This window comes from Strix uralensis, chromosome 4, assembly GCF_047716275.1.
Source record: "Strix uralensis isolate ZFMK-TIS-50842 chromosome 4, bStrUra1, whole genome shotgun sequence".
NCBI classification, from domain to species: domain Eukaryota; kingdom Metazoa; phylum Chordata; class Aves; order Strigiformes; family Strigidae; genus Strix; species Strix uralensis.
The window spans coordinates 12,679,326-12,692,962 of record NC_133975.1 but is presented as its reverse complement, the minus strand read 5'-3'; the positions used below and the strand labels follow the sequence as shown (position 1 = coordinate 12,692,962).

Below are 13,637 nucleotides of genomic sequence, written 5' to 3'. Positions count from 1 at the left end.
GCCATGTGAAGAAGGGCAACCTGGAGCAGAATTTCCTAGCCTCTGGTGGGCCCAGGGGATTTCTTCCACTTGACTATGAAAGCACGGTGTATGAAAAGTGGCTAGGAAAGGTAGCTCAGTATTTGTGTCACTGAGCAATGTAATCATGTACAGTTTTTATAGAGATTGGCATCATCAGCTACAAATTTTTAGCAGTCCATTGATTCAGGGTAGGTTGAAGATCACCATGCAGGAGCATTAAGGGAAGGGAAAATTAAATCTTGGCCACTACCACTGATGTCCAGCTTGGTATAAAAAGAAAGATAATATGACAGTCTCTGATCATATCTAATAACAATGAGGGGCTAACAAAGAGGTATCTAACAGAGAAAGGTTTCCAAAAATCAGCTAATGATCAATTCCATTAGTTCAACGTGATCTCAGGTGAAGTTTTTAAACAGTCAGACTGGGGTTTGAGCTTCCCTAGTGTTCAAAGGTCAAAAAGCTGACAGTTTTGTCCTTTCCTTCTGACTCCACCTGGTCTTCTGCAGGACAGCAGCAGTCTGTCATCTTTTTCACAAATTATGATGTGCTACCAGCTTAAAATAGCACCACTTGTAACCTGTATTTGGATAATGCAAGACAACGAGAGTCCTGGGACATTTCCTGGCTGATCTCAAAGTGGCACTGACACCAGAAAGGAAGATGAAAACTACCACTGCCTGACAGCAGCAACAGAATTGCAAAAAAACTGGCAAAAATCAGCTTCCACCGCTATGGAAAAACTTGCTCAGCTTGGTGACTTCACAGAGATGAAAGTGTCTGCAGCATTATGGGCAGGTCAGAGGGGAGGGCCATGTTCAAACTCCACTTTGCCAGGCTCAACATGGGAAGACCATGCTCCAGACCAGCCAGCTCTAACTGTGTCAACTTCTACAGTAATTTCCACTATATCTCATAGAAGTATTTTTGTTATTCAACAAACCAAACCGAACTACTGCAAAAAACAGTGCTGACCTCCCGGACCTAATTCATACTTCACACCATTTCACTCACTGCAGCTGTACCAACTTTAAGGGAATTTACACATTAGTGTATGAGAAAGGAAAAGTAGGTCAGTTGTCTTTAGAAAAACAACTTGAATCTTCAGAGCCAAATTATTAACCTGAACCTATATAAATATGAAAGAATGAGGATCTCAACTGGCTTCAGCTTACGAAGCTAGCACCTTAAGTCTACATTTCAAAGGCATGTGCATTTTGCATAATTTTTCTGCCTCTCATCAACCCTTTCCCTTGTAATTTATGCTATATGCATCTTGAATTAAAGAAAAATAATCATTTTCAGGCACTGTTAACCATGAAATGGATTCTCCAAGTTTCACTGCATATTAATAACACCACTTTTGCATCCATTCGAAACTATGCATAATTACTTTACAGCATCCCTTTTAGCTGAATTTTGCTACAGTATATATACCAACTCTGGATATGAATGTTTCTAGCACAAACATTCCCTTCCTATAATGATTTCAGCATACCCGATTACATTAGGTAGAATTAAAATTAAAAAGAAAAATCATGTTCAGGTCACAAACCAAAAGATGTCAGTGCTTAGGGAGAAACTATGATTAAGGTATTCTATATAATACATGCTTGCTGGGGTTTTTTACTTTGTTCTGCAATACATAGCATTATTCACCATCAAATAAAGGTTATTATGAGAGGCTGACCTAGAGTTTGATCTGATAAATTAGTTCTTATGTTCATAAAATGCTATTGGTTTATATATCCTTAGACTTGGGCATAAATGTGGTAACAGAGCAACAAATGAAGCAGAACATCAGCCATCCAATTGTTCTGCCCCTGTAAACTGCATCTGTACTTCCTGCTTCAGCCAATCAATGTAGGTTTCCAAGGATTGTCCTTACTACCATGAAAAAAATTTTCCACAAATGAATACAAAGATGGATAATTTATCAGTATTAGGGCTAAGGCCATGTTCACCTTTCAAGAGGTTAAATCATTATTTGCTTACGCTCACCTAAAAAAAATGTTGAAAATGTTTTCTTCTAATCTACTGTAAAGTCAGTAACAGAGGAGCATTAAAACTTGTTTATAGTTTATTCTATAATAAGACAGCTGCTCTCAACTGGAGGAACTGAATTACAGATCTCAATCAGTATCTCTGCTATAAACATCTCCAACAACATGCACTTCTACTTGTTCTGCAGGGAATTTCCTACACAGAGACTGGGCACAGAAGGGCACTAAAGACTTTATTAAAAAAAAAAAAAAGGAAGTATTCTTCTTTCATTTTAAAACTCTGAATCTTCATTTATCAGCTATCAAGAGGAAGTCTTCTCATAAGTCTTTCCCTCCTTGCTCCAGGAAAAGCTGATCATTAAAATCATAAGAATCTGGCTGGGACCTGTGGGCTTGGCCAGGCCAACCTCCAACACAAGACCAGTCAACCTTTGAAGTTAAGATTAAGTTGTCAGTCTTTTGCTGCTTGAATTTTGAAAATCACCAAAGATTGCAATTCCACAGCCTTTGCAGATGACCTGTTCCCAGGCTTATTTCACCATATAGAATTTTTTGCCTTCTCTTCTGCAAATTGAACATAATTCCCTCAGCCATGGCAGAGGTGAGAGGAGAATCGTTTCGCTGGACCTGCAGGCTCCTTCCCCTTGTAACCATTTCTGTTAGTGTTTATCACAAATATATTCTCTCTTATATATAGTTATATATTTAAATTAACACTCACCAGCCACTGCTGAGGTATTTCTGGCAGAGGCATTTGAGGAGGTGCCGGCAAACTGTTGGCGACTTCTTGTTTCTGTACATGTTCTTTTATTTCAAAACCTGTGGAAGAGCAACAGACATCACTTAACATTTCCGTGGATGTAAATGGGACATTTTTTTTCCACATGTGGACACCATGTCTGACTGTCACACACCGAGATCTGGCACACAGCTCTGTTCACAGCCCACCTCCCAGGCGCGGTTACTGAGGCAGGACAAGAAGAATGCTGGGAATTCAGGAATTTAATCAAGCAGAACAAACACATACTTACTCTATATGATAATGACATATATGCTATTTGGATCAACAAACACCAGACATAGAAAAAATTTTCAGGAAATCATTCTGAACTGCCTATCCATCTGGAACTGAAAGACTTAAACAACTAACATTCAAATATGTTGCCAGGCGTCTACCATACAGATAAAACCATTTATGGGGGGAAAAATACCACACTTGTGGTATTTCCTAAGGGCACCATACTGTGAATAAAACCCGGTCAGCCTGTGGGCAGTATATGGCTGTCTGCCTTTTACCAGTGGAGACGAGCAACTGTTGCTCCCATGGCACATTTTGGATGGGCAAGGCCGTCATGCAGAAATAAGGCCAAAACAACCCTTCATGCCACAAGAGTGAGGTAGAGGGCAGAAGAGACCCTGCCTGCCTCCCTTCCTGGCAGCGATGGTGACAGCTATTTGGCCAAGCCCACAGCACCCATGTTCCCTGCAGTCCCTGCTGCCACCACCTCTGATCATGGAGCCGTGGTGTGAGTCTGCCCAAGTCCTGGGAGATGCAGGATGCTGTGACACCCCAATCTGGAGCACGCTGCTGCTGGGGGGACATTGCCCTAAGCAACTCACTGTTAACAGAACCACATACCAAGCATGTTTTCCCACCATTTCCTTCTTTCTCTCATTTTTTTAAAATAATCCCATAGTTTGCCAGGTGAATTTGAAAAGGGAAAAGAATCTGAATGTAGAAGCTGCTTTGAGGGTCCTTTGTATCACTATTGCATCTCCCTCCCAGGGGAAAAGAGGAGCGACCCACTCGTTCTGAGTTTTTGGCACAATAATTTAAATCACAGTTGCACTCACTTCACAGGAACATGAAATAGTTTATTTTTCTAAATATCAAAAGGGAGATCAGGGTGCATCTCCACAACGTTCTGGCAAAAATTCAGTCAATGGATGGTACCCTGCTTACCCACAGACTGAATTTAGCTCCCAGTGTTTAGTTTTTAAAATATATATTTACATAGTCAAATGGGTATCTTTTGGTCAAGATCATGTAATTCTCAAAAATGTAATCAATGATGAAATGTTTCTTGTCATAATACCCCAGTCCCACTGGCTGTGAAGTCATGGATTGAAAAACAACACTGATAAAATAAACTAGCTCCAAGGGCCACAGATTCTTCTTTCTTCACACAAATCAAGAGGGGGATTAGTCTTGGGAAACATTCCAATTTTTCTTTTCAGTATAACTTTCACTTGTTCCTCCTTATGAAGGATGAATCCATATTATGACTGCCATCCATATCTGTCTCCCATGCTTTCCATAACAACCAGAAGTCAGATATGAAGGGGTTTTTACTGCAAAAAAGAAGTATTCCAAGTGAATTCTAATGACACTGTAAAACTAGTTTTTCCCCAGTTTTAAACTATGTGTGTTTCAGCAAGACCCTGCTCTAACATTTATTTTCTTCTACCAAATCACACAGCAAACTGAGCACTATAGGTTTACTGCATCAGGTCCCTTTAAGGAAAACAGGCAATGTTGACAGTCATATTAAATGACTAAATCCAGCAACAGTTCTTACTCCAAAATAAACTGTGTCTTTGTTTTCTAGAAGAAAGTCTGAGTTTCAGAAGGAAATGCCAAGTGTTTTCTTCAGACCTACAATCCACTGGGCATGCCAAGGCTCAGGAAGAAAAATAAAGTTTATAGTTTTGCCAGCTATTCAGAGTAATCACTGGTTTGGATGTGGGGCAGGTCAAGGACAGGCAGCTACGACCTGAAGAACACATCTGCCTAGCCCAGTACTCTCTGCTTGATAGTTATTATAAATGAAGAAAACACTGTGCATTTGGGAGATGGAGTAAAAGAAGGCAAAAGTCTTCTAAAGAATTCCCCAAGTAAGAACTTACAGAGTTTAAAGTGTTTTACTAAAAGCTAACCAGCCCATTATAATTTCCACACCTTACAAAGAAAAATATAATTGTCCATTTCCAGATGTTATAAAGAACCCAGCCAGTTCCCAGTTGCCCAGATCCTTCATTGCCATTCCACATTGATCTTAAATGGTTTGCTCCAGCAACTGAAATATCCTGTTGGATTCACACAGTTGATTTTTGCAAATGCATATAGAGTCTGAACTCAGCATAGTCCTCAGGCCTCTTAAACTGTGCCAGCAACCCAAGAGCTCTTGTGGAGTTATGTGGGTGGAGTAAAACAACATTTTGAAAAACAGACTCCAAATGACAGTTCAGCTTAGTTACAAAGTACTGTGGGTTTATGCATCTTTTATTACTTTTAATTTTAATGAAGAGATGAATAGTTTCAAAGGGATGGGAGTACTGATAAAAAAACCAGCAGGGTCAGTTCCAGTAAAGAACATGACTCCCCAGGTAGTTTCACACACACTTGAAGCCAGCATGGGATGGCAGTACTCCCAAGGATGCAGATCCTCTCCTTCCCTGCCTTGTTCCTGTCCCTGCACCAACCTCTCCTTTGTGCCAGCGTAAGCATGTGTGTGGCCTCAGGTTGAACCAGACCAAGGAAGTGACACTGGTTAAGACCAAACCAGCAAAAAAAATCAAATAATGCTTGTGCTAGCAGAAAGGAGGATGCAGTACATGATGAGCAAGAATGAGTAGCCTGGGGAGAGAAACAGGATGCTTTTTTAGAGGCCATGCTGGCTTAAACTCTATTTAAACTGCAGTTCCATAAACTAGAGTTTATAGACACATAAAGCATAGTCCTATGACCTCTTGCTTAACTGAACTATGGGATTTCCTTGAATTAATTCTTGTTTGAACTAGAGCATATCTTTTAGCAAAATATTCCATCTTGATAAAATGCCAGCAATGGCATGCAGACCGTATGAAGTTCTTCCATTAGTTCATAGCTTCAGTGCTCACAACATGTGCTTTATTTCCACTTTGAAACAAACATTCAGCCATTGCACTTACTGTTATAAGTCTTAAGAGCTCGTTTTTAGTCATTCCTTCTCTACATCAAGATTAATTATGATACCTCATTTTGGGTAATTTGAAGGCATATTTCTGCATCCTTTAATCACTTTTATGACTTTCCTTCGAAATGTCTAAATTTTATCTCCTTGAATATAGGTGCTAGAAGTGGGTAAAATGTTCCAGTAACAACTGCACTGAGCTAAGCTCTACCACTTAATATGTGGATCTTGTATGGATCTTGCTAATGGATGGATCCTGTAATAGGATGTAATGGATCTTGTTATAGATCCTGTAACAGGCTTTAAAACCTAAATGGTGAGTGCTGAAAAGCAGAAAGCTATGGTCCTTGGGTTTTTTAATCCTTGGCCACATCTAGAGTCATAAATTAAACACACCTAGGAAGGTGCTCTGGTACAGAGAAATTGGTATCCATACGGTTAAAATCTCTCACTTCTCAAAACCAAGGTGAGCTGTCTGTTGGGAACAGATCCTTGCCTGTGCTAACTCCCAAATCATGCTTAGAAACTGATGGAGGAGATGAGTCAGCTCAGCTCAAACCCATGCCAAGGACCACTCCATTAATTTAACAGCATAAATAATTGAGTTCTAGGGTCCAGAAACATACCCAGCACTGTTTAATCTACTAGTAGAGCTGTAGCTTTTGTGTCTTGAAACATCATCTACAATCCAAAAGGAAAGGATATGACAACCCTTCCCTGTGTTTGCAAAGTTGGCAACAGAATATCATCTGACTTCTTGAGGAAGTCAAATGTTTGTCTTAATAAATCTAGTTGAAAAGATTACAAGAAGAACATACAGTGTCAGATCAGTATTGTTGAGGTTATTTTGAACTCCTGTAAAATACAGCTGTTTCTGAACATATCAAATTGCAGGTTCTCACCTACAGAGTTTGGTTTTGGGGAGTTTGGTGTATTTTGATCAACTTTGGAACATGAAGCCTCCTTCCACAATATGTGAAATTGGTACCTGCCTCCTTCTCTCAGTGGTGAAGTAAAAATAGTGATAGGTCTTTAAGAATGTCAAAATGGAAAGGAAGACAATCACTATTTTCAAGCTGATCCCCTTGGACTTGAATCCTGTGGCAAAAATGATTACTGAAGAGGAGAAACACTGCATCAAACAAGAACATGTTTTTTTAGCACTGGAAAAGAAACAAATCATGAAAAATGCATCTGCTCACAATGTGGCATTTTTCTTCAACACACTCTGGTAATTTTTCAAAAAATCTAAACACTGAGGGTTTACACTGACAGTATTTCTGTCACATGTAGGAGAGACAGAGGTCTCATAGCCCAGATGCCACTTCATACAGAAAGGTGCTGTAAGGAAGTAAGAGTACTATTAGTGAAAACTGTGAGGAATATTGTTTGTATAAGCTCTGTGGAAAGGTTGATGTACACAGTGAATCATTTATATTGTATTTCAGTGCCATAATCCAGACAGAGACAAAAGCAATTGCACTATCAAAATGGTTTTAGATAGGAAGAAAAGGGGAAAGTGAATATAACGCTAATTGCAAAATGCAAACCAAACATGCTGACAGCCATTTCTCAACTCTGGCTTGGCACTCCTGTATCAGCCATGCACCAGAGACCACCTCAATATCAAGCCTTTTAATGGATTTGGGTCATTTGACTGAGATGCAGCATGCAGCACCCACGCATCTATAAAATGGTGCTGTGGCCAGCACTGCCTGACGCAGTATTACTTCTTCATCAAAACTCATAAATAGCATTGCTGCCACAAATAAAATAAAATAACCACTCTATCAGCAGAAGTGAAAACATTCTATCTAGCACGTAATTTTGTGGTTGGATTCACCCATGTGCACCCAAGATACTTCCAGTATGCCTTTTGCTCTATTTTACTGCAGAACATGAAGGAAAGCATTCAGGAAAGTTACACTTCGGCTTCACCCTCTCTGTCCTGCTTCAATTTAGGGCTTGTCTTTAGCTCTTAAAGCTATTTCACTGAGCACAGACTTATTCTATGCATTCTGCAAGCAAGAAAACCCACCCCTGACACTGACCTTTTGATGACTGTATCCTCAGGAGAATGTTAGTTATTACTGCCTTCTTCTCCCTGACAGTGGAAGTTAGATATTCATGGTCCAGAAGTTCAAGAAACAGGCGCAGCTCAACTATTAACTCTTCCATGGCTGAAAGACAAAAAAAGAAAATTACTTTTTCTAAAAAGTCCCAGTAAAAAAAAGACAAATTCTCATTTATTCACATTCATAGCTATTTTCTAGCATTCCTTAAAAATGTATGGTCCTCCCTGCTGGAAACAGACTATTCATTAGTAAAACCAACAGAATAGTCCATTAGTGAGCACTACTGACATTTGTAGAGGTTATCTCAAACTTGATGCAGAAAAGACAGTTCTTTTCACATACCACATCATCAAGCCAGCACTAGACAAAAGTAAGTGCAGAAGTTGTGGCCATCTGCTTTTCTACCATTGCCACTCTGGTTCTCTCCCTTTAACAAATAATTTCTAACTGCAGAACAAATTTAAAGTTTGACAAAGCTTCTAGACACATCAATATTTTCATAAATCTTTGGGGACAGTCTCTCTTTCCTCATCTTATTTCTGCTGTTTGCTGTGATAAAAAAGAGTGGGTATTCCTTTTTTACAGTGATTTGTCTTAAAATTTCTTATTGTCTTATAATTTCTTATTACTCCTCAGATTCCTGATGATGCACTTCATATTTCATCCTATTTCTATTATTCCAGATCACATGGCTTTCCAATTTGTTCTAGAAAAAAATACATTCCTTCTCTGTATTCCCAATGCTTCTCCATTATTTTATCAACAAACTTTATAAGCACATTTCTATGTTTTTCCTTTCAAATTACCTCTAAAGTCTTGCATTGTCTTAATACCTGCAGTAGCTCAGACCATATATATAAACATATTTGTTACAGCCTAATCATGTGATACCTATTCAGCAGGTGTATGAGAAGCCCATGGTACTGAACCTCATTTTCATGCTTCAGTTCTCTCATAATTCTGAGATTCTCTGGTCCCTTTGCTTAAGCGGACTCGCTATTTTTAGTTTTGGTTTCATCTTGGATGGAATAGTTCCCATTTCCATACTTTCTGTATCTGATGTCATTATCCTCATTAAAAGATGAGGAGAAACATCCATTTCATTTCAGTGCCACACCTAGGATTAATTGCAGTCCTATCTTCATTCCAAAATGCCTTTACTTAAATTTTTCTCTACTTAATCACATTTGGTTTTATAATCTTTTCAAGGCCTAACAGGGTGACCGCTGCTAAGCCTCTTCAGACCTCTAAAAAGTACATTTTTGCTGCTTACTTCCTTACCAGCTCTTCCCTACCGCTAAAACCTTTTCTGATACAGTTGTTTACCCAACCGAACCTGCAATCCTTTTTTCCATTTCTAAGAACGTGTCCAGATGTTTAAACAATCCTTGGTCAAGATGCACTTGTTTTATCCTACACTTGAAAATAGCACTGTGCAGGGAAACCTGCAGATGCCAGCTACACCCCTACTAGAGGCTGTTGGCCCCCTTCTTGTCTCCAGTGGATGCAGATTTTCCCACTTACTTGCAGATTGTACCTGCAAGCACGCTCAGGCTGCTCTGGCAAACCTGACATACTCACAGCAGGCACAGAAGACATGCCAGTTCACAATACCAAGGAACGATAGTGTCTTAACAAAGAAATCCCTGAAGAAGTACACTTGGGCAAATATTTTCTGAAAGACACCATTAATTTGCACATACACATCAATCCTGCCCAAGTTTTTTCTTGGTGAATATGTTCTTCTATTCAACTGAGCAGTAGCACTGCCATTATATAAACTGTCCAAATTTTCAGGAAATATGTTTCTCAAAGTTTTTTACAATATATAGACAGGAAGAGGGTATCCAAAATGACAGCAAAACTGTCTACATCACTTCACAATGTAGCTCATGAAAAACATCCCTTGGCTACAGATAATTTTTTTTTTGCCATCACACTTGTAGCTAAGCTGTCTAGAACTCTGTCAGAAATCCAAAATATTTCACAATACTGCTATTAATTTCAGTGGTGTTCAGATTATGGAACAACAACAACAACATATATATCTACAGTGTACAGCTTTCTGAAGCAAAAAGGTATAGGTTCAGATTTACAAAGCAGTAAGTGATCACAAGACTCAAGGAGGAAAAACAAAAGAGGACCTATGACCTAAAAAAACCAGTAATACCCAAATAATCAGCTCTTAGAGTTTTGCTATATGATACACTTTAGAAATAAGATGTATATGCCATTAAGTGTATAGTGTTCTCCTGTTTTTAAGTATGCTTTGAATGTTAGATGTATTACTATTGTTGTTATGAGATTTATTTTAATTATGGAATATATGAATCTTCTAATATTTACTTATTTAATACATGGATTTCAAATGCCATCATTACCACAGAATCTAGGCAGTCATATAATCAGTATACCGTACAAGAAATGTATGTTTTTCAAGTAATTCTACAGCCATATAAATTATTGTCAGTAATTGTATATATTATGAGGCAAAGAGACAGGGAAGCAAGAGAAGAGGACACAGGAAACTGCTGCTGGAGAGACTCCTGGGAGCTGGTATCAGCCCAAACCTCTCCTGAGGCCTCATCCCATAAATGTGTGGCCTTCCTGGTGACCACAGTCCACTGACCTACAATTACCAAGCCACCTAAGTTACTGGAATCATTTTCACTGTCCCAGCAGAGGATTTAAAAAAAAAAGCCTTGGTCAAGACTGATAGAGGATGACAAGATGAAACTGATACCAGTGAGACAATGCTTAGAAAATCTCAAAACTGCTGCCGTAGTAACGCATTCACCATAACTGCATTTACATTTGGCCTGGTGTCCAGCACTGTGGTTCCAACATCTAATAGTGCATCATAAAGGAATAAAGAGTGTGAGAAGACTTGCTCTTCCTGCCTTTGTAAGCTTACAGATATGTGACACTGACCTCAAGCTAGCCATCATAAATGACAGTTTAAAATTTTAGTATGACAACAGAATAAAATTATTAGCAGCTGTTGTAAAATGCTAGGCATGAACATTTAAACATCACTTCTCTTATTTTTCTACCAGAATTAAATTGGGGGTGTATTTTCTTTTGTGGGAGTTAATAGTATCATAAACATCAAAGTGTGAAGGAAGGAAATTTCGAACTTCACTTTATATGTATGTAATGATGTCAAACATCTCAAAAGAAAGAAAAGAAACACTGTTCCCAGCTAGTAAGAAACACTCATTCCACATATATTAAAAGTGCACTTTTTTAATACTTTTGCTGCTTAAGCAGAGAACAGAAATAGTGCATGGAGTGAATTTCAAGTACTTAAAATAAGGAGCTGAAAACTCTTTTTCTGAAGATGACAACAAAAAAACTTGTATGTACACAGGAAAAAAACAAGTTTGCCTGTTGTCAATCCTTGGCTTATTCTCTGAATTAAAGAATCTTCTTTTCTCCTTCCTAGAAATGTAATGATGTGCTCACAAAAATTAATGGAACTAAATAATAGAAAATCCACATAATGCATATTTTCAGTAAGCAATCATTACTTCTGAAATGGAGACTAAAAATGAGAGGGTGATGCAAGTCCCAAAGAAAAACATACTCCTTCAGTGAGAGATTACCCTTGGAAATCTGACATCACCACAAAATAAGAATAATAATCAGAAGGCTCTCAAAAAGGGGCCAATTTATTTGACAGTTTTGGCTGTATTCTCATTGCCAAAAGAATTACATGTAAGTGGCAGGTGGTGAAAGGCAGGGTGGAGCCCAGGGATGATAATCACAACAGTAAGCAGATTTCAGCTTGACTGAGGAGCAAAATCACATTCCATATTAAATGATGAGAAGTCCATTCTATGCTCAATAGGAATTATAGGCCCCTAATGGGCTGCTGCAATTGCCATGCACAAATAAAAAAACAATGATACATCCAGAAGGGTTTCCAAGAGTGGCTCTCAAGAGTTTTAAAGTTTTTCAAATGACAGCACATAAAAACTATATACACAAGCCAGCAATGGAATACACCAAGGTAAAAATAATCAGAGGAAGGCAATTACATCACACTGCAGTTTTTGTTCCAAACAAGAACTAAAACCAACTGGGATTGAAAGAGCATGATGATGCAGTTATTCCAAATCTACATTTATGGGCACTAGCCTATAACCATTTTTTAAAGAATATAAAGTTTTCACTTCCAATTGATTAAAAAAAATCATAGGAGCAATGCTATATCACACACATGATTTCAAGGTTGCTTAACCCAGAAGAAAAGACAAGGATGAGCTCATTAAAAGAATGGTCAGTCTGTTTTTTAGTCACTCACAGCTGTTACAGTATATCTTAACTGTACCATGACCCAAATGACACAAAAGTGTTTTCCAGTTGACTAATATATGCTGAAGAACTTTTAAAGAAAAATAAATACAAATCCAGGAAGGAGGACAAGAAGTATTTTTATTAACTATTGTCTTGTTCATGCAACACAAACCCCACACAAAGTAAATGCACTTCCATGCTTGCATGTCTATTATAAATGCATGTATACAAATATGTCAGTATACAAATCTATCATAGAAATATCAATTAAAATTGAGCTTCAAATTTTCAGAAGATCCTCTCGATCAGTTCCTTGCACATTGCTGAGTCAAATTTCTCTGGGCTTAAATTTTCTGTTCTCTGTTTAGTTTGTCATTTACAGATGTTAAAGGCCAGAACAGACCATGTCAATGAGATCCCCCAGAAGAAATCACCTCATCTGACTTTCTGTACAATACAGGCCAGAGGCTTTCATTTATCTACTCCTGTTAGTAGAGAGACTTGTATTTACCTAAAGCACATCTTCCAGGAAAGCCAAAAATCTATGTCCCATTTAACTTCCCGAAGCAAATTTGACTGGATTTATGGATAATATTGACTCTAATCTTCAAGCTATAGATGAAAATCAGGTGTTGAGAATAGGGGTGCTACAATCCGAATACAACCCAATAATTCAAGCACACACATGCACGTGTGCGCACGCACGTGCGCACACACACACACAAGCACTATATTTGGTAACCACTGAGAGGTTTTCAAAGTGGATGTCTCTGCCTTAACCTTGCTTTTATGGTTGTTTTATGCAAGGCTATATTAAATGAAATACATACCTTATTCTATAATAGTATTTATTCTCTGAAAAATATTCATGCTGCAATTTTGTACTACTTAAAGAAGATGTTCTTTAAGTCATACACCTCATGGGCCAATTTCAATGCATCTATGTTTTCACTTCTCAAAAATCTAAGCTTTCATGTTCTGTTAGCAGTATAAAACATCGGGACTTCAGAAAAAAGTTAAAGCTGGTGATGGATGGCTGGCTGAATGATTAAAAATTATTCTGCTTCAAAATCTGATTAAAGCCTACTAAGATCCAATGTGTAAAAACTTCTGGAAACACAGACTCTCCCACCCTGCCAAAAAAGCCTCATTGGCATTTGGGTACACAAGCAACAGTGGAGAAACCAGATAAATGATCTCGTTTTGAATCAAAACCAGAGTGTGAACTGCATGTTTATACTCATTTCTATTGAAATAGTGTCATCATCCTTAGTTTTCGATGTCGT

At 38.3% G+C, this 13,637-nt stretch overlaps 1 protein-coding gene across 5 annotated transcripts in view; it reads right to left on the bottom strand.

Moving 5' to 3' along the window:
- The window catches only part of AFAP1 (actin filament associated protein 1), a 124,861-nt gene that overhangs the window by 62,979 nt on the left and 48,245 nt on the right, over nt 1-13,637 (bottom strand). For all 5 annotated transcript variants that reach the window (XM_074865684.1, XM_074865686.1, XM_074865687.1 and 2 more), the window contains exons 2-3: nt 8,029-8,157; nt 2,746-2,843 (exon numbers count right to left, since the gene is read on the bottom strand). In XM_074865684.1, coding sequence (XP_074721785.1) covers nt 2,746-2,843; nt 8,029-8,155 — 225 coding nt within the window. In that variant the 5' untranslated portion in view covers nt 8,156-8,157. The remainder of the gene's footprint in view (nt 1-2,745; nt 2,844-8,028; nt 8,158-13,637) is intronic.